At 36.9% G+C, this 27,923-nt stretch overlaps 1 protein-coding gene across 1 annotated transcript in view; it reads left to right on the top strand.

The window, feature by feature from the left end:
• Positions 1 to 27,923, top strand: part of BABAM2 (BRISC and BRCA1 A complex member 2) — a 149,515-nt gene that overhangs the window by 74,590 nt on the left and 47,002 nt on the right. Inside the window, 3 exon segments of the mRNA XM_032217020.1 lie at positions 23,281 to 23,380; positions 24,740 to 24,810; positions 27,438 to 27,520. Of these exon segments, the coding sequence (XP_032072911.1) occupies positions 23,281 to 23,380; positions 24,740 to 24,810; positions 27,438 to 27,520 (254 nt within the window).

The following is a 27,923-nucleotide window of genomic DNA, read 5'->3' on the forward strand; positions in this document are numbered from 1 at the left end:
CTGGGTCCTCATTTTACCCACCTCGGAAGGATGGAAGGCTGAGTCAACCCTGAGCCGGTGAGATTTGAACCGCTGAACTGCTGATCTAGCAGTAGCCTGCAGTGCTGCATTTAACCACTGCGCCACCTCGGCTCTTCCCTAGGTTATATTACTTCAGTTATATTAGATATTCTTGGATTTTTTTGCCATGGATTCTTTTGAATGTGTGCTGAAATCTTCAGACAAAAATATATATTTAAATACATAAAACAAAATGTATAGCTACTCATTGCATTACAAAAGAAACCCATTAAAATCAAATCTAATTACCGTATTTTCACCCATATAACCCGCCCACGCAAATAACCCGCCCACGCGAATAACCCGCGGGTTTTCTGGATCATGTAAAATATTTTCCGCATACCCCGCCCACGCATATAACCCGCCGGGGGGGGGCGCTGTGCATGTAAAACCGCATATAACCCGCGGGTTATATGGGTGAAAATACGGTATCAACACATTGAAAACAAACATTGTGTAATCAATTAGTGTATGTGCTTTATTAATCCGTATAATAATTTAAATCAGATTTATTGAAGTAACAATCATTTTTGGAATCTAGAGGCCAGAAATTACTGTGTTATCCCCATCCAATACTGGATAAAAGGTAAATTTCATTTGAGGATAGTGAAAATAAAGTTCTATTTTTTTTTTCCATTTTCACAGTACCATTTAATCTTCAGGGTCCATGAATTCCAGGTTAAGAATCCTCGAGTTATATCATTTGACCTGAATTTCCAAACATTTATTAGTGGTACCTATTGTCAGTGTTTAGATACCAATAGAAAGAAGACAATGGGATTTCTCTTCTTCATAGCTACCAGAACCAACACCTCCTGGAGCCTATTTCTGGGAAGGTGAGAGACAGAAACAGGAAATCTTAAGAAGCCACTTTTTCCCCATTCGTCCAATTAAAACATTGTCATTTGTTGTTTATTACATTATATACTGCCCATCTTACTATTGAAGCAATTCTGGGTGGCTTACAAAAATATAAAAGATAAATATAAAAAAATTAATAATAAGGACCAAAAACTAAGAGGACAGATGGGCATGGGGGTAGGATTTTCTTTCTTATCCCATCAGCACTATCCAGCGTAAAGTGACCCCATCAGGGCCCCAAGCAAATTGGCAGAGCCAGGTTTTAAGAACTTTCTGGAAGGCCATGAGGGTGGGGACAGATATTACCTCTGGCAGCAGAATGTTCTGGAGGGTGGGGACAGATGTTTACAGAGGAACCTTTTCCAACCACAGAAGGCGGATTCTGGAATAATGCTGTGTGTTGTGAAACATTTATATATCTTCACAAGCTTAAAGCAGGAAATACCGTAAAATCAAATGTTTGAAGACCAGTAAATTTTAATTCAGGATGCTCATGATCTTGCATTAAACTGTGTATGGACCAACTTTATCATCCTGTTTCCATTCTTCATGATATTTATTAGAAATGTTTTTCTTTTGAATATTTTAATATTCGTTTTTGCTACCAAATGTTTGTGATGAATTCAAGCCGCCTCTTTCGTCTTGCTTGGCGATTTTTTCTGAACAAGAAACAAGTCCAGGCATAAAACAAAACTCTCAGCAATTATATTTAAGGATGATTTCCCTCGTGGTTCTTCCCTAAGCCAAACAAATAATGAAGGCATCATCTAGCAGGAATGTGATCAAGTCTAACTGATCTTGCTATAATTAGATAAATTAAATTTCGCCATGGAAGTTATCGTCCAGCCACTAGAAATCCCTCTGCAAGAACTTGGCAAAGAGAAAATGCAAATTTACTAATATTACTAATATCTATAAAATCTCCAGAAACAATTCCATCCTAGTAATCTGATTTAATAAAATATCTGATTCAGTTTCCTAATATATTGATTTGCCTTCTCTTTTCTTAATAACTCTTGATTCTTCTCCTTTTGTATCCTTTTGTCAGACTGTGATATATACGCCAAGCTGGTTTCTAATTAGGAACAAATCCTTTTACAAAGTATAACAACCTGAATGTTTCTAAGAGCATTCAAGGAATTACTACAATGCAATTTCTAGTTTTCTACCTTGTGCTTGGCAACATTTTCTCCTTTTAATTGTTGCCAGTGGTCTGTATCCAGACTTGGCTGAATAAAGCACCACAGGTTTGTAGTTTTGAACTGATACTGTTGCAGCTGGCTCTCCTAGCTGACCAGTATTTTTGCCCTATTGATCTGTCCTGTTTTGCTAGGGATATGCCAAATTAGGATAACTAGAACTAGAAACCCCATTAAACAGAAGTTAATGAACGCTGTATGCATAAGCAACTTCAGTTCTTTTCCAGTACATATGTTTGTTCCTTTGGAAAAAAATCACAAAACAAAGGTTCTCTGTATGCTTACAAATCAAAAGCTAATTAACTTTGCTTTGGTGTGTTGGGTACACTGTAAAATGTTTCAGAGTAGAAAAGGAATTGCTGGGAAATCACACTGAAACAGTTCTAAAGACTGCCCAACCCACACAAATTATGTCTCTGCTGGAACAAAGCATGATTCCTGCTGGAAAAAAGTATGTCAAAATTACTGACTGCCATAAAAGTTAATGCTATTCCAAAGAGTCTTGTTTAGATTTGCCAACTTATACCCTTAAATGTTCAATTATCACAGTTGTAGCATAATTAGAGCATCAAATTGCTTGTTCCCAGAGCGAAGGTTTCAGCCATTGGCATAGATCATGCTCTCTCCTACCCCATCACCTTTGAAAAAATACACAAATATAGGTGTTAATTAAATAACAGAGGTTTGAAATTAATTAGAGTTTATCCTCATACTATTTCTGTTGGGCATGAAAAACCTTAATTTCAATCTTTTTGCAAGCAGCATTATTGATTAACTCTCTTTGTGACCATTTTCTAATTGCACAATGGATATTTTGTTTGATTTGGTGCCCAATATAACTCAATACTCTCCCTGGATGTGAAGCCCTGGCAATCAGAATTTTTAGCATTGTTACTTGACCAGTTTTAAATGCAGTGAGCAACGGCCATGCAACAGCTTTTTAAAAGAATCATTTATAATTTCTATCATCTAATGGGCTAGTCTTCCTATGTTAACTCTGGTTTGTCTGATTTGAATGGATTCAATAGAGCTGAGGCAAATGTAGTTTGTGGGTTAAATTATCTCTTATCTTAGTAACAATCAACGAACAGCCAGAAAATAGGGCAGGACACATCTAGAGGCAGGCTAGAAGTTAACCAAGTTAGGTAATGTAAGTGCTAGTGTAAAGAAAAAACAAACTATAAACCAAATCAGAGTCTTGTTTAACCTCAAAGAGGTAAAAGTAAAAGATACTATAAGTGGGTGCTAATTACTGCTGGTAGTTCTTATAGTTTCCAAATATAACTTTGGAAAAAGTGCAGAGAAGAGCAACTAGAACGATTAAAGGCCTGGAGACTAAAACAGACGAAGAATGGTTGCAGGAACTGAGTATGGCTGGTCTTGAGAGAAAAGAAAGACTGGGGTGTCATGATAGCACTATTCCTGTATTTGAGTGGTTGCCACAAAGAAGAGGAGGTCAACTTATTTTCCAAAACATCAGAAGGCAAGACAAGAAACAATGAATGGAAACTATTCAAAGAGAGAACCAAATTGGAATTTAGGAGAAACTTCCTAAGAACAATTAACCAGCGGAACAGCTTTCCTTCAGAAGTTATGGATGTTTCACCAGTGGAGGTTTTTAAGAAGAGACTGGACCGCCACTTGTCTGAAAGGGATAGTGTCTCCTGTTTGAGCAGGGGGTTGGACTAGAAGACCTCCAAGATCCCTTCCAACTCTATTCTGATTGATTGATTGATAATGCTGAACCTTAGTTTAGTTTTGCATTTAAATAAGGCAACTGAATTACTTAAATGTATTCCAAAACCAACAGACATAATCAGTTAATTTATCCAAAGAAAATATTTCAGATTTAGTTGTATATGTTTTATATTGCAACAAGTCCATGTGTTTAATGTTCAATCTGTAGTTAAATAACCATAAACTGAATGTAGTAGATTTTACTGTATGTCAAAGAAAATATATCATTTTTCGAATAAAGTACTAAATACCAAAAAGATCAGAAATACAATGCAGACCTATGAATATTAAATGCCTTCTATTTTTACAATTCATAAAGCATATTTAATAAGCAACATTTGTCATATTCAGAAATAACATGGGTGGCACAAGGAGCAAAAACTGTAGAAATGCAGCAGAGCCAATGTCAATAGTAAACATTGTTTAACCAAGATAATGTCTCTAATTTGTGGGAGCTTAGCAATTTCAAGCTCTTATCTTGCAGGAGGGAGCTATAGCACTATCATTCTCTTCTGACCTTGAATAGCCTATATCCTAAGTGAAGGCATAAGTGAAAAAAAAAAGGCAGGTCATTTAAGGACACAGGCAGGCCAGGAAGCTATGTCTAGGACCTTGCCACTTCTACATTAGCAAATGTATCCCACAGTATTTTCTGTACTTGATATTTTTCCAAGTTATTTTCAAACAGTTTATGCTAATTGTTCCTTTGCACTGCTTTAGTAATGTTTGTTCCATATGTTTAGTTTTGCATGCAAAAAAAAAAATCTGTCTGTAGCTGGCTTTATTGGGCACACTTTTAACTTTATACCCCCTAGTTCTTACTGGTTAACAGCTCTTGTCAGCCTTCAGTGTTCATTTACATTGCTCCTTCTCCATATTCATTTGGATTTTTTGCATTTTCTCCATGACAATTTCTTTTGTGGATTTTTTTAAAAAAATGTTTATTGAATATATAACTTTCCTAGCTTAAAATGTCCTAGAGCAGGGGAATGTCAAACTCAAGGCCTGCAGGCCTCATTTGGCCATGAGGTGCTTAGATCTCACCTGAGGGGCTGACCTGGAAATAGCAAAGGACTGGCCCTTGGTGCCTCTGCCAGTGAAAACGGAGCTCGGGAGGGGTGCCCGCAGCCCTCCTATGCTCCATTTTTGCTGGCAGAGGGTTGCAGGAAGCCGTCACAGCCGAAAATGAAGCTTGCAAGGGCCGCACGTGGAACCTCCTGAGCTCCGTTTCATTGACAGGAGGCTGCTGCAGCCAAAAATAGAGCTCGGGAGCCCATTTTTGCTGGCAGAGTGCTTGGGCCACCACAGGCACCCCTGACATTAGGGACCTCAAGCTCACCATGCTTACCCTGGCTATGCCCACTGCAGCTCCCCGAGGTCAAACACAACTCTGACACGGCACTCAATGAAATAGAGTTTGACTCCCCTGTCCTAGAGCATATACTGAGTGCCTAAGTTGCTTATTCTTCTATATCATTTATTGGAGAGAATAAGGATGATGATTCTGAAATTTGCTTGTGACCTAGTAAGGCTATGCACTAATCCACTCATATTAAGCTTTCATGCACTGTTAACCTTGTGTTTAAAAAGTCGTCTTGCTTTGATAATGTTTAGTTTATTTCAAGTTTATGATTACCTTAAAGTTTTATTACATCACTTGAAGATTGTACAGAACTGCTTGAAGCTTTCAGGTTTGAAGAACTATTTATCAAGCAAGAAATTAAAACAATAGATTGTTGAAAAGATGTAAGAGCCCCATCTGAGTTTGGAGCCACAACTGTCATAAGTCACATTGTTAAATGGAGTTCTTTGTATCCCGCCCAGTTAGTTATATCATTGTTTTTTTTCTTTGAAGTTTTTAACTTTTTTTATCCTGAACACTTAAAGAAAACTAAATCGGTATATATTAACTACGTCCAACATTTATATAGTCGTAAAATAACAGCTGCTCAATCCCTACCTACTGCAATAATGTGCAAGACGTGGATTGCATGCAGCATCAAAGAAGGTCCAAACAAAGTGGATTGGGCCAACAATTTTAGCCCTTAACTTGGTTTGAGGAGATTTTGCAGAGATTCTATAAGTAGCTTAACCCTTTCAGGGATTTATGACATATATAACAGCCCTTAAACTGCCTCAATTCCTCAATATTCTGGCAGACTTAAGGCAGCTTTTTTTAATTTCTTCAACTTTGAAAAAGAAGAAAAGTCAGGCCCAAACATTTTGGCTGTATGTAATCTAGTGATATCATCATTGGCCAATTCTTTTGTAGGTCTTAGCCAGGGAAGAAATAAGAGGTGACACACTAAAAGGAAAAGTAACAATAAGCAGAGCACAAAATCCAATCTCAGATATTATAGGAGTATTGAAAAAAGAATGGTAATAGTTTAGATCCTGGATTCCATGGGACAGTATTCTGAATCACTGCCTTTATGTTCAGAGGTGGTATTCAGCAGGTTCTGACCAGTTCTGGAGAACCAGTGGTGGAAATTTTGGGTAGTTCAAAGAACCAGTAAAAACCATCTCTGACTGGCCCCGCCCCATCTATTATTTGCCTCCCAAGTCCCAGCTGATCAGGAGTCAATTATGAATAGAGTGTTTATAAACCTTTCCGTTTCTTAATGAAAAATTTTACTCCTTTATAAAAGTTAGTATCACAGAAAACTAGTAGATTTTCAGTTTTTAAGCTATACATAGATAATGTTCCTGGTTTAAAAATCTGTTCATAACAAAAAACCTAACAAATTATACCAGCTGGGCTCATTTTCTTTTTAATTGTGTTAAAATGAAATGGAGAAAACCTTATTTCCCTGTGAGTTAATTTTATTGCATTTCCTAATTCTTCAGTAGGCAATTCTCATAAAGATTTTATTTGTGGAAAAAAACCATGTATTTGTCTCAGGACATTTAGCATTGCTCAGAATCATTCTCTTATCATGTGTACAAACGTTCAGTCTTTTGTAACCACCCATGCTATGGTAAACTGAGCTCAATGGAAAATCTATTTACTTTTCAGCACGGCAACGCCCAACTCTTTAATTATCTATTTATGAGATAATAGGACGTGTTAATATTTGTAAAGCGAAAGCCTGTTGCTTCAACATGTTCTATATATGGCATAAAAGGGTTGCTCTTTATCTGATTCTTTGACATATCCTTAATAGTTTTGTCTTAACTTTTTATGGCTATGCAGATCAAAACACTGTTGGTTGTTCATTTTTAACCAACTATATATTTGCAAGTACAACAGATTTTTTTAAAATTTCAGAGTGGGGAAAAAAACAATGTAGTTAAGTTTTATTAATTGAAACCATTGCAATTTTTCCCCTGGAAACTCCTACAGTTTATTATAGGAGACATGAAAGATCAGTACCAAAAATTATGGGCTGCTGTATAGTATTGTTGGGAAGAATACTTTTGATTAGTATTCTTGCACATCCTCAAAATCATAGAATCAAATTGGAAATGATAATTGTAGACCATTTAATATTATTTTAATTGTTTGTATTAATATCTGTAAAGTAGCTTACAATTCTCAAATCATATAGTAAATAAACTAGGTCAAGCAGTTACATAGTAAATATGTAACAGTTCATTAAATGTACATTCTTTATTTCAAAAACTGAAGTATATGTATTGAAACAATTGGAGGAGCTTCATTCAACACCCATGAAATCAGTCTGCAGATAAAGAAAAATATTTACTTTTCTTTACATGTATGAGAAACGCGACTGAAGTTTTCACCAGCATTAACTACTGAAAAGTGAGATGTTTATGCAAACTGTAAAGTGTCTGGTCATTCTAATGTTATGCATAATAACATGTTTTGTCCCAAAGTCAGGCATGTAAGGAGTAAATTCTAATTTCAACAAGAGACATAATAAATGCAACCACACTTTCTTTGCTTAAAGCAGTAATGAAGACCAAGCATCATTTTAAGTAAAAAACAACAACATACAGTTGTTACTGACTAAATATATAGAAGATACAACTAGCTCACAGAATTAGTTCACTTTCAAAGATTTTGTTGCATTATGAAATTAGAGCAGTGGATATTAATGTTCTAAATTAAGACACTTAGTTTTTCATCAATTCTGATTCCTATCCTGTTAGTTTGAAATTGCACATAACTCTTCTTCGAAGTAAATTGTGACATGTTGAAAAACTTTTGCAGAACAACAGTTCAAACTAAGGTACATACTTCTTTTAGTATGATATTTCCAATTCTTTCTCCAAGATTTCTTCACCTGTAATCAGATATCACAACACACATAAGCTCATAATAATTGTTTGTGTTTATGTCTGTCACCAAGAGTAATTAATCTTATTGTGTGGCTTTACAATAACATTGCTATTATATACTTAGCTGCACCTGTGTTTGACCTCCAAATTAGGATAAAACTGTGGGAAATGCATAAAGTGCATTTGCCCTGAATTCCCTTTACAATTATTCTTGTGTAATAATTAGAAGAAAATTGCTTCACTTGAGACAAAATAATCCAGGGATTCTCAAAATGTGAGTGGTATCCTAGTGAGGGATTTAAATACATTGGAAGGGGGGAATGCAAACTGGGGGAAGGGCTCCCATACACAAAGTCGGATTACAGTCAGAACTTGCTTCCAGTCTGCCTGGACGCCCAACTTGTCCAAGTAAAGTCTGGAATGAGTTCTGACAGAATTGCAGATTGGGTGTAAACTTGCTGGATCACTGTCAGGACTCATTCCAATTCTCTGCCGAAACAGAGTGGAGAAGAAAGCCTGTAGTCGTGTGGGTTGGTGTCTACAAAGTTTAGACAGTTTTCACAACTTGCATCCCACCCGGCTTTAACAACCTAGCACTTAACCTGTCCCAGCAAAGTCCAGGCGAGGTTCTGACAGGTTTCTGTTTTTTGTGTACAGGCCTGCCCTATCAAAATTTGGATCTATTCCTGGAGTGGGACTTGCTCAGGCAAGACAAGTAGTACAGCCTGCAGAAGTTTTTAGAGATGGCTAACACCCCTGTTTCAATCATCTGTCAAGCCATCTCTAGTCACAACAAAAATATAAATGCCATTTTAGAAAGGTTCTCCCATCCTCATTCCAGAATGAACATTAATATGGCCTTTCAAGACACTATTCTGCAGAAGTGTGCAAAGCATTGCCCATTCCAAACTTTTAATTGGAACAGCGTTTCAGTTCAAAAACTTGGTCAGAACAGCATTAAGCTGCTTCCAGTAAACCAAAATAACCGATTCTCTCAATCTAAGTATCAAAGTAGAGGCAAAAAATAGAGAGAGAGACAAAATAGCTATAACTTAGTGCAGTATGAGAATGGGTCTCTTGCTTTTTTGTTTTGTTTTGTTACTACCAATAATATATTGAATAGTACATTTGTTTGTTTTTGTTTTTATTTATTTATTTCTACAAATTATTTACATATTTATAAAACAACTTATGGCCTTAGTAATACAATTGTCTAGTTTCCATTTTTCCCAAACATTTTCAATTGCCTATATCATAACTAATTAAAGAACCTAAAACTATGCAGGCATAATTCTTTGAAAGATACTCTTATTTACTAAAATTGGCAAGGTGTGTTATTAGCTAGCATTATTTCAAGAAAAGAGTAGAGCAAAGAGATCTCACTATCACAGAAGTTATTATAGTAAACTTGTAGTCATATCGCTACTGTCTCCAGCTGGACTTTATAATTTTAATAGAGTTTCTCAACATGCTACATGTTCTTCAACAGACCTACGGAGATATTAATGACTTATTTTTTGAACTGCATTTTCATTTTCTGTTCCTTTGATCTCATCAGAAATCATTCTCTGCATTTATACACCAGGGTCCCAAACCCCACAGCCCACTACCAGACCATGGCCTGTTCGGAACCAGGCTGTGCCAGCGGCACTCGCATGTGAAGCTTCATTTGCATGAGCTTGGAGCTATACATGCTCATGCATACACCTGACACTTGCCAGGCCACAAAGCTGCAAAGGTTGGGAACAGGGGAACCTGTTTCGCACCGGTTCATGCAAACAGGTAGGGATGATTGTCATTGGTTCTGCAACCAGTAGTAAAAAAAAACTTCCGAGGATCACGTGGTTCAGCTGTGAGCCGCACGATTGTCGAAAGCTTTTTTCCCTCTTTTTAAAGCATTTTTCCCTGCCTATTTGCCTGAACCGGCAGGGGAAAAAATGCTTTAAAAAGCTAAAAAAAAAAGAAGCTCCCAATGATTGCTTGGATCAGCTGTGAGCCACGCAATTGTAGGAAGCCCCACCGCCACTTTTTAAAGCATTTTTTTTCCTGCCTTTGGCCTGAAGTGGCATGAAACAAATGCTTTAAAAGTGGGGGAAAAGGTTTCAGGACAATCAGCTGTGCTGGGCGATTGTGGAACCTTTATTCCCACTTATTGAAGCACTTTTTTGCTACCTGTCGCCCAAACCAGTAGTAAAAAATGCTTTAAAAAGTGTGGAGGAAAGGCTCTCACGATTGTATGGCATAGCTGAACCTTTTTTTTTTTACTTCTTAAAGTATTTTTTACTACCAGTTTGGGCGAATGATAGTAAAAAATGCTTTAATTTTTTTAAAAATTGGCCATGCCACCCAGTCACATGACCCCTCTCCCCACCAAGCCACACCCAGAGAACCAGTGGCAAAATTTTCATGTTTCACCACTGATTGGGAATTGCTGTTATAGAGTCTCCAGTGTCCCCTTTTTAAAAAAATGCTAGGCTACATAAATTATAGTGCCATGGAAAATGGTACCTTATAATAATGATTAAATGAAGATATAATAGTAAGCATATTATATATAATAGTCAACATATATATTGAATGGCAGTGCCAAGACTATTTATCAAATATTGTTACAAAAATGAAGAAGCCTACTTCATAGTTAATTGAATAGATCGCATTATGCTTATTTTCATCTCAGATGAAATGTGATTGTGGCTGATGCTACATACTATCATATATGGTGGACTTGTAAAAAGGTAAAAGCATTTTGGATAAAAATATGGTGGATTATGCAAAATGTTCTTTAAAAAAGGATAAGTTTACCCCTCAGTTATTCTTGTTAGGTATAATTACTGATTGTACAGTTATAGAGACTACCTGATTTGCATTTAATAACCGCAGCAAGACTGTTGGTGGCGCAATACTGGAAGAAGGAAGATTTGCCTACTATTCAATAATGGACATTAAAGTAACAAACTTAGCAGAGATGGCTAAAATATCAGCATCAGCATAAAATATCTCAAGGACCATTCAAATGAGTGGATATAAACTGGAGTGGAGAAGATGAATTGACTATACTCAAGATAAATATGGGACTAAGAAATTCCCAGATAGTTTATGACTGAAGAAACAAGGAATGATATAATCCATTTAGAGCTAGCCTAGCAAAGAGGAGTTAAAGCTCAAATGAAAGATGATACTAACTTTTTTTTAAGTTTATCTTAGAATATCTTTGTTAAAGATTTATACCCTGTATTGGTTCTGGGAAGTCGGGGTGGGAGGTTGGGGGGTGGGGTTTAGGTGGAGAGGGGAAGGGGGATGGCGGTAATATTTTGTAAAAGTTTTTTTTTCAAAATTTCAATTTAAAAAAAAAGGACTAAATATGTTTCAAATCTGGAACTCTTCAGGTAATGAAGAAAGAATTAAAATTAATAACAACTTCTGAGGAAGAAAAAAATAAGTGAAAATGCTAGCTCCTCAAATAAATTAAGATGTATTGTACTTATTGTGGAATGGATAAATTTTATGGTTTCTTATATAGTGGGTCATGGTATCAGCCAAACATTGCTTCTGCAATATCAGTATATTCATGTCATTAATAGCAATTAAATGAAGTTATGAATTTGCCAAGATTTATTTAACATTCATATTATTGTTTGAAAATTATGCTATCTATTATTCTGTTAAACTGACAGAAGGTTCACTGCAGACTTAAGATAGCTGTATTGTTTAGTTTTATCCATATGCTATAAATTTCCTTAAGTGTCTTCAGTCATTGTATTACCGTAATTAGAATGTCTAAGCCATTCCCATTACATCAGCAAACTGAATTGCATAATTAAACCACAGAAAAAGGAAAGCCTCTTGTTTTCAGAGCTTATGCAATACTACAGTACATGTGAAACCCATGACAATAAAATGTCAACTTTTAAGGTAATGAATATTAAGATTGTTGCTTTTATATTTGTATAAAATTGCTATTATATCAGCACTGATTTATGAGATCATCCAGTCATAACAGTAAAGGGCAAACAAAGATTTGTGTGATAGAGCTTCTATGAAATTCTGGTCCCAGTTATAGATGCCTTCAGCAAAGATCCTTAGATCGTTATATAAGCAATTTATTTGAAAATTGCTAATCTCATTTTAGTTTTCCAGGCAAGCTTATGAAAGGGGAAATATTTTTTTTCTCAAATCCCTGACTCCAACTGTGATTAGTAAATGTCAGATATATGTCACATATCTTGTCCCTCCATCTTAGGATACTCGAAAGTGTATGTATTGTTCTGAGGCTAAGCACAAACAATAAATTATTCTCCTCGGCATAAGGAGCATATGAATAGAATTGAAACCATGTATGATATTGCCGGATATTGCATTTATCTTCTTTTTATAAAAGTACTGCATTCTCATCACATCAATTCATAAGCACTATACAACAAACATTGTGCAACCAATTTCATGACTTCAGGTTACTAAAAACTCATGCAGTTAATAATATAGTTTATTATAAATTGACAAAGGAATAAAAGAAAAGGCAGTCCTGATATAATACATGAGTGGATTCCTAATTTTCCACAATTTTTTTCATGACTGAGGGTGTAATATCATATTTCTCATACTTCATAGAAAAATTAAACAGTGCAATATGAGATCTTGCTATCATACAAATCCAGGATTTCTCAACTCACTCTGTCTTTTCTTTGTAGGGAAAAGGGCAATTGTTTTATTTTAAAATATGGCTTTAAGATTATTTCTGAGCTCCTATTGTCATATCTGTATGAAATTCTAGACATTATATACTCACTACTGGTTTATTAGTGCAATAGGGTTTCAGGTCACAGATCCTCGGAACGCTTCAAGAAATTAATTCATGGAAGATAACTGATAGTGACAACTACCAAAGATAGTTCTCTGATTTCTTCCTGTTTGAAGGCAGTCACTATGAATACAGCAGTAGATAAAGAAAGCAAAACCAATTAAGGTTTGCAGCTTCATGTTATTCTTGTGGGTTTCCTAAAGCCTCTTCTAAGAGCCATGGTGGTGCAGTAGTTAGAATGCAGTAAAAGGTAAAGGTGCCCTCGCACATATGTGCTAGTTGTTTCCGACTCTAGGCGGTGGGTCTCATTTCCGTTTCAAAGCCGAAGAGCCAGTGCTGTCTGAATACGTCTCCGTGGTCATGTGACTGGCATGACCAAACACCGAAGGTGCACAGAACACTGTTACCTTCCCACCAAAGGTGGTTCCTATTTTTTCTACTTGCATTTTTACATGCTTTCAAACTGCTAGGTTGCAGAAGCTGGGACATGTAACGGAAGCTCGTTCCGTTGCGCGGTGCTAGGGATTTGAACCACCAAACTGTCGACCTTTCTGATCGCCAACTCAGCATCTTAGCCCCTGAGCCCCCACATCCCTTAGAATGCAGTACTGCAGGCTAACTTACTGCTCATTCCAGGAATTCAATTCTGAGTGGCCTAAGGTTCACTCAGCCTTCCATCCTTCTGAGGTCAGTAAAATGAGGATTCAGATTGTGCTCTCTCTGTAAACCGCTTAGAGAGGGTTATAAAGCACTGCGAAGTGGTATATACTGTAAGTCTAAGTGCTATTGCTGTTCTATGCAACTGTGAGAAGCAGACGACAGGACACTGATATTGAAACAAGTTGCTAGGTACCTGTATGTATTTTTTTAATGGCTTAGCATTGATTTATGTTCAGCTTGCTGATCTTATCCTGGATGGAATCTTAAGAATCAAAAAGTATCTTAATGGATACAATCTTCTTTTTAAATTAACGTGATACATTTCTGAGTTAATGTAGCCAGAATTGAGCAGAAAACAACTGCAATCGCTGCAGAAAAAAATGTTTGAAAGAAGTATATGGAAGTATATTCAAATAGGTTATTTTTTAACAGATCGTTCTAAATGAGAAATATCTTGTATTCTGTCTGTACTTCATTTATAGCTGCTTCATGAAAAGATTTCCTTAAAAATAACTTATAAAGGAGAAGTGGACTTAATACTGCAAAATTTGTCAATTGTACAAAAGCCTAAAGAACTGGGATACATGTCTTAAGAATATTTAAACTAGTTTAATCACAATTATAATGTAAGTTAACTAGGCACAGATTTTTAAATACAGGATTTCCCTTACCATTGGATATGTTTTCTTCCATGGTGAATATACAAACAGATCTGCCCTTTCATCTTGCATTATGAAACAACATAGAAATATATAAACCTTTTCTTCAAACTTTGAAAATTGCATGTTAGCATTTTAAATTGCTTTCAGGGCTATCCCAACTGTTTAAGCTGTTCAAACTGTTGTCAGAATCATATAATTTTATGCACATGGAGGACCTTCCAAAAAAGTTTGTTTCGAATTCTGTAATACAGGTAGTATTCAACTTACAACAGTTTGCTTAGTGACTTTTGGAAATTACAATAGCACTTAAAAAGTGACCATTTTTCACAGTTGGATGCTTGACAATTGACTCACATTTATGATGGTTGCAATGTCCCAGGGTCATGTGATCACCTTTTGCAAAGTTCTGACAAGCAAAGTCAATCAGGAAACAAGATTCATTTAGCAACCATGATACTAATTTAACAATTGCAAAGATTCACTTACCAAATGTGGCTAGAAAAGTCCTAAAATGGGGCAAAACTCACTTAATAAGTTTCTCACTTAGCAACATAAATTTTGGATACAATTGTGGTTGTAAGTTGAGGACTACCTGTATTGCAACAAATATTGGAGAGAAAATATATGATTATATGTGATATGAGAATTGTACATGGTATGGTATTCTGGACATATCTAGAATGTTAAAGTTTAACTATTTAGCATAAATAAGAGTTGGAACCAACTAAGGAGCACGCCAACTTGCCATGGCCAACTCACCACAGCCAATTGTCACTGCGGGACAATTCGCCACAGCCAACTCATCATGGGACAACACTGTGGGCATTAGTATCAAAGAAATGATAGACTGAAATCATTAAAGAAAGGATGCAAAAGGAGGGACAGAATGAAATGTGATGGCAATTTTTTTTTTAAAAAAATTAATGGTTAAATTGTCCTGCAGCAAGTTGACCAGAGGTGGTATTCAGCGGGTTTTCTCCGGTCCAGGCGAACCGGTAGTGGCGGCTACAGAAGTCTCTCCCCATCCGCCCTGACATAATGTGTGAGCACTGTGCATGCGCAGAAAATGGTGTGCATGCGCAGACGAGGTGCACATTTGCAAACCGGTAGGGAAGGTAAGTGAATCCCACCTCTGAAGTTGTCACATGACAAGTTAACTGTGGCGAGTTGTCCCATGGGAAGTGGCTTTGGCGAGCTGGCTGCAGCGAGTTGGCTATGGCAAGTTGTCCCCTTCTGTTCCCAGGAGCCTCAAAGTAGCTAAAACAACAGTATTTTAGTACTAGTGTTGTAGCGTTAAACAATAAAACTCTAAAAAGTAGCACACCAGCAAATAAAAACAAAAATTAGCAATAGTGAGCCCATGAGGAATTTTTAAAAAATAGTTTTCCTAGCTAAAAGGAGATGTGTACATCATTACATCAGTACATCATTAACTTCAATCCAATGACACTGAAAGTCAGAAAGTCATAATATGATGCCTGAAAGAAAATAATGGAGGCATCAGGTACCATCAGGTAAATGCTACCATAAAACATTTTTTTCATTGTAACTCTGAACATTGCTGTCTGAATATTAGAGCAACTGATGAAAGGTTTTGGATAAAGATTGTAAGCATTGCTAATTCATATGGGATATATTCATACTCTGCCACCAGTAGCCTCCCACCGTCCAGTGCGATCCCACAGAGTTGGCCTCCTCAGAGTGCCGTCGGCCATACAGTGTCGGCTAGCAACCCTCAGGGGGAGAGCCTTCCCTCTGGAATGAGCTGCCCCCGGAGCTTCGTATAATCCCCGACCTCCTTCCGACGCGCCCTAAAACGTTGGCTTTTCCAGCAAGCCAGCCTGGCCTGAACAAAATAAAATAAATGATTGATTATTGTTAATTTTAATCTGATTTTTAAATGTTATTGTTAATCTTAATTGGGTTTGTTTTTTGGATACTCTATCTAATTTTTTTTTTAAAGTTTGTAATATGTGTTTTTTTTAATGTTGTACGCTGCCCTGAGTCCTTTGGGAGAAGGGCGGCATATAAATCCAATAAACAAACAAACAAACAAACAAACAAACCTGGTGTTGCTAATTCACTTAATATTGCAATACTTTTGATGGGAGTGAATCTGTGACAGCGCAATGCAAAAACATAGACACTGAAAGCTTTAAAAACAGGCAAAAAAACCTCTGGGTGTACCCTCTATGCTTGTATGCTCTGCCGACAGCCAGCCCACAACCATAGAGCGTATGCCCACAGTGGCCACTGCCGGAAGACTCAGTTTGGAAGCTGCCGAAAAAGCCATGCTAGGGTGGCGGCAACAGCAGCGGAGGTGCCCTGGCTCTGCAGGGAGAGCTGGGCCAGGGCATTGGGAGGCGTGGGAGCGGAACAGCTGCTTGTGTTTTTCCAGCTGTGCAGAGCGCCATTCACTGGCATTTCAAAGGCACCAAACCGCGAGAGCCGGGCAGCGGCGAACCGGTACTCACACGGCTTAGCAATATCCCTAGGTCAATGAATGGCACTGTGCTTGGCTGGAAAGGGGGTTTGTCAGTTGGCTGCTGTGCTCAGCTCTTTGGGAGCCCACTTGCAAGAGAGCAGCCGCCCAGCAACCCCCCCTCTTCAGCTGGGCACAGCGCCACTCACCAACCTAGCGGTATCCTGAAGGCACCAAGCAATGCAATCACCTTCCCCCCCCCCCCCCGATTCCCACAGCTTGGCACCTTTGGGATATCGCTAGGTTGGTGAGCGGCGCTCTGCCTGGTCAGAGGTAGGGGGTTGTCCAGGGTGCTTATTTACGGGGGAGGGCTTATATTTTTGCCAACCAGAAAAATGTGGCATGGCCTTATTCTCAGGACATGTCGTATTTTCGAGGGAAAAGGTAGTTAAGTACACTATGTGTCCAATATCATAGACAGTCATGCAAAATAGTCATAGTCTCCTTAAAGTTCTCAGTGGCATTGATGAAACTTTATTATTTGTCTACATAGAATAACCAGTAACTTCCTTGTGCTCCAAGTCAGGGCTTATTATATATCTCCTGTTATGTGCAGGAGCCCAGCTGTATGAAGATTAGGTTATCTTCTAACTACCACAAAGTTGGTAGAAACATGATGCCTTCTACATATTTGGTAGTTAGATGGATTTAACATCCCAGCAATTGTATTTCCTTTTATCTTTTTCCTGTATTTTATTTTAAAAGGAGCAATGATTATCTAAACATGAAGCAAATACTAACACTTTTATATATTGTTCTGAAAATATCTCTAATTGCTATTTTTTCTTTAATTCTAGTCAATTATTTCAAATATGTTTCATTGGTACATTGATCAGACTTCAGGCCTTAGATATATGTCTGAATTTAAATTTATAGATAACATATTTGCTAAAATCATTTCTATCCTTCAAATGTACTAAGTTCTCTGTCCTCATCATATTTATCTATGCGGAATTTTTTTTAAAAAAAAATCTATGTTGGTCTAAAAGCCAGTGAATCCATATAGGATTATATCTTTGCCCTGCTGTCCATTGTGATCTACTATTATATCTATACATAATGAATCCTAACATCTTTTGGATATATAAAAATGTATAATATTGATAGTTAGCAATAGCAATAGCAGTTAGACTTATATACCGCTTCATAGGGCTTTCAGCCCTCTCTAAGCGGTTTACAGAGTCAGCATATCACCCCCACAGTCTGGGTCCTCATTTCACCCACCTCGGAAGGATGGAAGGCTGAGTCAACCTTGAGCCGGTGAGATTTGAACTGCTGAACTGCAGATAACAGTCATCTGAAGTAGCCTGCAGTACTGCACCCTAACCACTGTGCCACTCGGCTCTAGTTGCAGTGTTTTTCATAGGAATTTTAATTACCGTATTCACATATGCTTACAAGTCATAGTATAACTTTTTCCAATGTAATAACTTCATTATAAACCTTCTGTTTAGTTGATTTATATCACCTTTACCATGAGAATTCTACAAATCTGTGTAATGAAGTAGCAAATATTGTATTGACTTTTACACTCTGCTAGCTATTTCAGTTTCATAGTTACTAATAAGTGTTTAAACACTGTAGTTTCATGTGAAATACTGCTTACTTTTCTTTTTGCATAAATAAGTTATTATTTGCACACACCACCTCTTCAAATGTATTTGCTTTCCTTCAGAATGTAAAGATATCAGCTTATTTCTATTTTTTAAATTTGTATAGATTTATATAACCAACCATCTCACATAGAAGTGACTCTGAGTGGCATTCAGTGGTTAATTAAAAAATAAATACATAAAACAGTCTGAAATAAATAACTATAAAAATGATACAAAACAGGAAATAATACTAACTGGAATAAGAGAGTATCACAAAATCTCTCTTGTCTCCCGTCCCCCTAGACCTGATAACACAACCAGATCAGTGGTGGGATTCAAATAATTTAACAACCGGTTCAACCAGGTGTGTAGGCATGGCTCAGTGGTCATGTGACTGGGTGGGTGTGGCCAACTCAATATCACTCACATCGATGGGCGCTTTGCCTTAGCTGTTACAATGTAATAAGGGTTAACCGGAGAGGCAGTTTCTGTAAGCAGGGCAATAAAGATTAGGCTAGAAACAACACCATAACAACACCATAATAACTTCCTGCCTTCCTTACAGGATTAGCCCTGTAAAGTGGAAAAAAACAAAATGAGATTTCTTCCAACAACCGGTTCTTCGATCTGCTTAGAAAGTTAATAACCGGTTCTCCCGGATAGGTACAGGCTGGCTGAATCCCACCACTGAACCAGATCTTGAGGGACTTGTAGAACATTGCAAGGAATGAAGCTAATCTTGTTTCCAACGGGAGAAGATTCCACAAGTCAGGCACCGTGGAACAGAACGCCCACCTCCCAGTCTCACCAGATTTTATTCCCTGGCAGATGGGCATAGCATGGCTTCTTTGCCATAGCTAGTAGGGTGAGCAGATGTAATGAAGAGAGACATTCCCTCAGGTAATAAGGTCTCTGCCATGAAGGACTTTAATGGTGAAAAGCAGCTGGATCTGAAAGCAATCTGGCAACTAATGTGAAGCAGAGGTATAACATGCCTTGCTCCACAGCATTTTGCCCCAGTTGAAGCATCCAGATACTGTTTGAGGGCAGCCCCATAAAGAGCATGCTACAGAAATTGAACCAAAAAATGACTAAGGTACGAGTGACTATGAGTGTAGCTCCCCTATCCCCCCTCAAATCTAGACAAAGGCATAACTGGCGTACAATAACAAACACCCTTGCACAGACTACCATGACTGCCACCTGCTCTTTGAGCAGGAATCGTGAGTTCAGGAGAGTCCCCAGATTACACACAATGTATAACTGAAATATTCCCAGAGTCCTTGCTCTCTATATAACCTGTGTGATAAGAGTTATACAGTTTTGCAAGATCTGTCTTCCTGCCATAACATTTTTCAAAAGAGGCACAATATTATACAAACAAGCTTAACAACTCAAGTAGCAGCTTGAGCATAGCTAATTTCATCAACCCTTTCATCTACCCTTTTTTCTGATACTCCATTTCTTTTGTACTTGTGTGGAAATAATTGATTGCTGCTATCTTGGTTTTGCTTTTAATCTGCAAACCTGAGTACAGGTCCTGTGATTTTTCGTTTTGTTTTGTGTACAACGCCTAGTTACTGTAGGCACTTGAGAAATAAAAATTAAAAATTGCATGGCATTTATTACATAGGAGGGGTGGTGTTCTGTGTTCTATCTTGGAAATGGCACTGTGGGAAAGATCATAAAGAAACAAATGCATTCTTGGCAACTGTTTCTCCATCTCTACAAAGTCTATATCGTGTTTGAAAAGAAAAAAACAATTGTCTGAAGGTGCAAAAGAATGCAGTTGCTTTCTGTGCTTGCTACATGTATATATGTAGCCACCTTTACATTTAACTAAATAAGTTAAGCTCCTTAGTGCAAAAATTAATCTCGCCCTGCTTTTTTCTTCCAATTTATATGCATAATTATATGCGCAGAAGGCCAAATGAGACTAAATGGTTGGCCAAGGGTTTTCTTAATTAACGTTGTGGCGGAATGAAATTTTATATTTAAAGAAAGCACTTTTTTGTGGCATACCACTTGTTTCTGTGCTCAAACTGCTCTTGATTCATTAGTGATTTTCATTAAGGAACATATTTTAAAAATTGCATTAAACAAATATTGAAGACAATGTCAATACAATAATTTTAAAAACTAAGTTTCTTTTGATTTAAAATAATGTAAAACTATACGTATTTCAAATATGATAAACTAAATCCTGGCATTAATTATTTAACATATCCTAATTTGTTTGTTTCACTGTTCACAAAAGTTTTCAATTCCAATTTGTGGGAGTTTCAAACCTGTATATTTTTGCTATAGATCTATATGGCTATAACTTACAAACATAATTGGCTATAGGCTAGTGTATGAGCTCACCTTTGTATCATTCTTACTCTTTTTCACTATGAAAGCATAATGAAAATAGAAATGAGGATTATTTTGCTAGTTATTCTATATCAGGAGTGCCAAAGTCAAGGCCCGTGGTCTGGATCTGGCCCGCGGGGTGCTTAAATCTGGCCTTCGCGGCTGGCCTGGAAATACCAAAGGACTGACCCATAGTATTTCTGGCAGCCAAAACGGGGTGTGAGGGAAGCACATGCCTCCCCGTGCCCCATTCCAGCCTGGACACCCTCCTGCAGCACTTTGCTGCCAAAACGGGGCCCAGGGGGCCACGTGTGCCCCCCACACACACCATTTTGGCCAGCAAAATGCTACAGGGGGCATCCATCCCATCTCCCTCTCCTGGCCCGCAGAGGAGAACTACAATGCTGATCTGGTCTTCGAAGAAATCCAGTTTGATACCCCTGTTCTATATGTTCCTTTGCTCTGAACATACAAACTTCGTCATTATTTCCAATAGTTTGCAAAGAATTTAATCCTGGCATGTCAGCTATATCAAACAATTCTTTCTTATATAAAGCATTAATGAATTTTAAAGTGGAATTACAATGAATGAAGGCAAATATATGTGTCCCAGGATAATGTTGGGCCCGATGACCGACCCAGATTGGATCATGGAATTACATTAATTACAATGTGGAGAAAATAGGTGAATGTTTTTGTGACTGGAAGAGAACTATTCTGAAAATCTATTTTGTTTTTGTTTTTTTCTCGTGTTTGATTTCTCTGTTAAATGATATATTTTCTCCTTTAAGATTTATTCTGACCCTTTAAAATTTCTGTGTTGCCCAATACAGTGGTAATTTGGAAAATATTTATTTATTGGAAAGTGCTCACATCCTTGAGCAATTATTAAATATAATGATGCAGTAACATTCTGCTATCAGGAGTTGAGATACACTATTAGAGATTATCAACATTTGATTTGTAGTGGGACATTTGATTATGAGGATATTTCTTTTCAAGTCCCAAAAGTGTTTTTTCAAATGACAACTGAACTTAGTTTTTTCTTGAAGATGTTTTGTTTCTCATCCAAGAAGCTTCTTCAGTTCAGTTCACTTGTGCATTTAGTTTTGAAGGTTAATGGAACAACTGGGAGTTTGTATTTTTAATATTTTATTTAAATGTGATATGTTTTATTTAAAAAACCATGTTCTCATGTTTAGTTGAAAGGACCAGCTAAAAATTACCTGTATCATATTGATTAGAAAAGGAAATATGCAAACTCAGTGTTCATAAAGGCGCCATCTGCATTTTAAGCAAAGATGACTTTCCCTCGTTTCCTAGAACTCTTAATGTGCCTGAGACTGCTATGTTGCTCTTACGAGGAACGGCTTTCTGAAGCACTTGTGGGTGATCTCAAGTCCTCGTCTTGTCTAGAGAAGAATTACAAAGAGCAGTAGTGCTTGCCAGTGCTTCGCTCAACTAAGAGTGAAGTGTCAGCTTTGTTTTTAGCATTGCCTTCTTCAGTTCACCATTTCTTCCCTGAAATCTTATTTTTAGTTGCTTTGTAACCATTTCAAGATTAAAATAAAGCCAGTGTGAGAACTTCATAAATAAGGAACAAAATATGCTCAGATGTTATTTTGAAAGAAGTTTATATTTTCTTCTTCATAAATTATTCCATTAGCATAGTTGATTGAAAAAAATGTGGCTCCAGATTATTTATTGTTATAGTGAGAAAAGTCTAGCTGTCTCCACTTATCCTATTTAGCCTGTTACTTTGACTGCTTAGATTGCCAATGTCCTGGAAGTCTAGTCTAAAAACAAGAATAAAATGTTCAGTCTTGTATGAGGGCTTTGCTTAGGATCATACTATGAAAAGAAACCATTTAAAACGAACAGTTGGAAAAAACCATATTGGACATAAAGAAAAAACATTATTAATTGTAGTATTGTATATGATTCATCGCACAGTTAGGCAGATATTCATACTGAATTTGGCATTTTCATGCACTTATTGAGTCCTTCTCAAGGACCTGGGATAGACAGATGCTGATATTTGATAATTTTAGAGGTATTGTTACAGATATTAATATATTACTTATTAAATTTATTATTTTTGTTGTTATCATCATCATCAGTAATAAAAAATATATTCCTGTGATGATGATTGATATGATGATGTTACCTAGTTGGATAATTAAATGGCTTCAAGCAAACAGCCAAGCTCAGGGACCAACCAAAAGTTAGCATAAGCTGGCATTAAAAAGTGGCAAAGAAATCTTTTGGATCTTCATTTCCTTCTGTTTACAAAAGTGAAAAGGCCAATAAACGTATTCATCCTGGTTTTAAATACATGCATCTTATGGTTTTTTTTAGTATGTGGTAAGATATGTGGGATTCAGTGGCTTTTCTTCATCACTCAACATAGATGTAGGTCTGGTTTCTGTATCTAACTCAAACATTGAAACGGTTGTCTAACAGTTGTTTAATTTTTGTGTTGATGTAATAGAATATATATAACGTGCTATGCTTTTTTTTACATGTAACATATCTGAATATAAGAATATGTTATGTCTTATATGGAAAATGTATGTCTTTGAAAGAATCACAAAGCTGTATCTGATGTTACTTGATGGACTTATTTTTCCAGTGCTCTTGGTGGATCGTCTGCTCTTCTCATTCCTGCTTTTCCAGGTGGAGGCTGCCTCATTGATTATGTTCCCCAAGTATGCCAACTGTTAACCAACAAGGTAATACCCAGACTAAACAAACTTTTTCCAAGATGTTACGATACAAGGGTTATAGACTAGGGTAAAAATCCATTATTCTTGATTAATTTTTGATTTGATTTGATTTGTTTATTATTTATAGGCCGCCCTTTTCCCTGAGGGGACTCAGGGCGGCTTACAATTTGTGGGGAGGGGAATACAAGACAAGACATGAGACAATACATAAGTAAAAATAGAACACAACATTCATTCATCATTCGGGTGGGGACGGATTAGAATCTTTATCCCCAGGCCTGACGGGATAGCCAGGCCTTGAGGGCTGTGCGGAAGGTCTGGACGGTGGTGAGAGTGCGAATCTCCACGGGGAGATCGTTCCAAAGGGTCGGAGCTACTACTGAAAAGGCTCTCCTCCGCGTAGTTGCCAGTCGACACTGACTGGCGGATGGAACTCGGAGGAATTGGTAAATCCAGAGGTTAGTTCTGTCAGAAATTTCAAAACCAAAAGTGAAATTTCCTAGTGGAAGGTCACTCTGTGGTGATCCAGAAATAGTTGAAAAAGCCATGCACAGCCTTCTCCATTTCATCTGTACAACTTGTGTCACAGTTTTCCTCAATCTGATTATGAAATAGTGGAAAGTATCCTTTATTAAATTGTTTAAATTGCTCTTGCTTAAAAGAATCTTATAAATTATGACTTTATGAAATATACTTCCAAATGCATTTCTATAATTATACCGGAATCTATCTTTAGAGTTGTTTTTGTTATGGCTCTCTATTGGTTAGTTGTTTTTTTAAAAAAAAAAATATTGCAAGTACACAGATCTGTTTTTAAACTACAAAAAATTGTTCCCTGTTTAGAGTTCCAATTAGTAGACAGACAACTATGTAATGTGTGATAAATAAATTAGAATATTGTGCAGAAATTATGAACTGATAAAACATGATAGACATGTTCTAACTGCAACACTTAAACGTTGGCCCAGGAAATTTCAGAGGTGTGAAATATACAAAATTGCTTTTTGATATGAAACAAAATGCTTAGAAACCATAGGCTTTAAAATATTTATGAAATATTGTATGAAATTCCAGATGGATAATATATTGCCATTATATAAAATAGCACAATCTAATATTATTATAAGGTTTAATCAATGTCTTGTTAATCCTTAAAATGTAAAATATGTGTAATTATTATATATGTTTAATACACCAACCTCTTGCTGCTGATGCATGTAAAAATATTTTTCCAGACTTATACTGTCAATTTCACTATAAATAATGTATAAGTTATATTATTAGTCAAGCAAAAACTCTCCCAAATTAATACTCTTGTAGTTTAGTTTTAGCATAATTGCACTCATTTCTTCTTTTATTTTATAGGTTCAATATGTTATCCAGGGTTACCATAAGAGAAGAGAATATATTGCAGCATTTCTTAGTCATTTTGGAACGTACGTACAGTATATATGTTTCACTTTAAAATGGAATTTTACCATAAGGCCTAGCTTTCTGTCTATTCTTACTCATATTTACTAAAAATATTTTTGCCACTTGGAGTTTTCCTAAATATGCATATTTAAACTTGATAGCCCTTGCTTATATTACTGTAGTTATATTATATTTGTATTTATTATACAGTAATTCATAAATTATGCCATACTATAGAAGGAAAGATTTTTAGCATTTCTTCTTTCTCACTCTATCCTTCAAGATCATCTCTGAAGAGTTGGTGAGAAAAGAGGCAAAAGAAGGGGAAGTTATTAACAACAAAAAGATGAATACAGATGGCACCCTTTGTTAATTGATAGTAGAGAGAGTCAAAATTCTAGATTAATGCTATATATTAAGAAGACAAAGGAAGACTCAACAGTATAATTAGTGAAATTTTAGGTGGAAAGGTAATTTTAGGTAATTTTGACGTTTGGATTCAAGAATAGATGGAAGATGGACACTGTTGGAGAAGAAATTGGAATATTAATCATAAACAAAATCATGAAGGAAAAGACTATTTCTATGGAAACAAAGATCAGAATAGTTAAAACAATGATTTTCCAGTGTTAAAGTACAGCTGGTTTCTAAGAGAACCATGGACTGCTGGCAGAATTGGTGAGGCTCTTAGATGAAATAAAAACTGACAACTCCCTTGAGGCAATAATCAGCAAGCAGTAACTCACTTACTTTGGACATATTAAATGTGTGGATGCATTAGAAAAGCTATGTTGAGTGAAATAGAAAAATAAAGATAGAAGATAATGAATAACATTGATGGATAGGATCAGCAAGCTGAGAATATGGATCAAAATAACAAATTTTTGCCCATTTAGTTAGCTAGCACCTAATTAGCTAATTACCTTATTTTTCGGAGTATAAGATGCACCAGAGTATAAGATGGTTTTGAAGAAGCAATTTTTTAAAAAAGTAGGTAAGTAGATAAAGGATTAGAGAGGGAGAGAAAGAGAGAGAAATACAGTAGGTTGGGAGGGAGAGAGAGTAGGTAGGTAGGTACGTAGATAAAGGGGGGGAGAGAGAGAGAGAAATACAGTAGGTAGGTGGGGGGAGTGTGTATAGGTAGGTAGGTAGGGGGATAGAAAGAGAGAAATACAGTAGATGGGGGGAGAGAGAGTAGTTAGGTAGATACGTAGATAAAGGGATAGAGCGAGAGAGAGAGAGAAATACAGTATGTAGGTAGGGGGAGAGTGTGTATCGGTAGGTAGGTAGGGAGAGGGATAGAGAGAGAGAAATACAGTAGATAGGGAGAGAGAGAGAGAGTAGGTAGGTACATAGGTAGATAGAGGGGGGGAGAGAGAGAAATGCAGTAGATAGGGAGGGAGAGAGAGAGAGTAAGTAGGTAGGTAGAGGGATAGCGAGAGAGAGAGAGAGAGAGAGAAATACAGTAGGTAGATAGGGGGGGGAGAGAGAGTAGTTAGGTAGGTAGATGTTTCCAGGTGTATTTATCCATGTGCTGGAGAAGGAAATCACTGACAATCTGTAGCACCTAAGACTTTGTTTCTGCTGGCACAGGGCTTGGTCAGTGTAATTCTCATCAATCAGTTAAAGAGCTTTCCAAAAGGAAAAGAAAAGTTTTTGCACTCTGCCAACCTCCCCAAAATGGGCTCGTTTCCCCCCCCCAAAAAAGACATGAATAGCCTTGGGGGGGGGGCTTGCAGAGTGGTCCTGGGGGGGTAGGGCCAAAAACGAGCAAAAAACTGTCAGTTTTTCATAAAAATGGGCCTGTTTTTTGTCAAACAGATTGCATGCATAGTCTTATGGAGGCTTATAGAGTTTTTTGCTCATTTCTGCCGTCCCCATCCCCCAGGAGCTCTCTGAAAGCCTCCATAAGGTATGCACAGCCATTTTGGTGAAGGGGCAGGGCTTCAGGAGGCAAAAAATGCTGTATTCAGTGTATAAGATACACCCAGATTTTCAGCCTCTTTTTTGAGGAAAAAAGGTGCGTCTTATACTCTGAAAAATATGGTAATTTTCGCCAACATTTCCCTATCCAATTCCTGCCAGAGGTCACCTACAAGTGTGATAGATATGGGTCAGTGCTATGCAGAAGCTTGAACCCGCATTGAAAAAGATCTAGATAATCCATTTCTTCCAGAACCTCCCAGAATTTTTCCTATTTTTGCCATTTTAATTCTGCTGTTATTTCTAATTATTCTAGTTGTAACATGTAGTTGCAACATTTTTAATTCTGCATTTAAACGTGTGTGCATATGTGCACCTTTATTTCAACTTTTTTTGATACATACTAATAGAAGGCAAAATATAAGTACTGTAGTAAATTCTAATCACATTTGCTGCTTAAAATTGAAACTGCCAGAAGGAGAGTTCATTGAGTATAATGGTGTCTAAATAAGAACTAGGAAAACAAGAAGGTAATAGTAGCTGCACACAGAAGATGATAGTGACCACAACAGAATAATTAGTCAATATTGTTTGTGCCTGACTTGAGAGGGAAACAGTGCCTTCTGCCTAATATGGATTTATGCATGCCAATAGAAAGGGATAAGCCTTCTGCCTAATTTTGCTTTGTGGTTCTAATTATATTTTTCATTAATAATTTTTTTAACAGTGGAGTGGTAGAGTATGATGCTGAGGGTTTCACAAAACTCACTTTGCTGCTGATGTGGAAAGATTTTTGCTTCCTTGTTCACAGTGAGTAGTTATTTTCCTTTGGGTATATCTACCTGTAACTGCTTCAAAATTTAAACAAAAATTAACACAGAAGTACCAAATACAGCAACATTTGCATCTCCCCCCCCCCCAAATCTGTCGTGTGTTTTCTGCATTCTTCATATTTGTGTAATGTCACCTGAAATCTCAAAAAGGTCATACAATTTGTTAGATCATTTGTTCTTTTTAAATTATGTAGGATACAAGATGCTTAAAAATCACAGACAGGAAAATATATTGGAGTATGCCTGATGTGCATATGTCAAGAGACAGTTACTAAGACATACTAGGAATATGTAGGAGATATACGTAGGTAAATGGATGTGGCTATAAATATATACAGTATATACTCTAGATTTAGATCTAGATCTTTGTATACTGAACT

Source organism: Thamnophis elegans, chromosome 4 (genome assembly GCF_009769535.1).
Source record: "Thamnophis elegans isolate rThaEle1 chromosome 4, rThaEle1.pri, whole genome shotgun sequence".
NCBI lineage: Eukaryota > Metazoa > Chordata > Lepidosauria > Squamata > Colubridae > Thamnophis > Thamnophis elegans.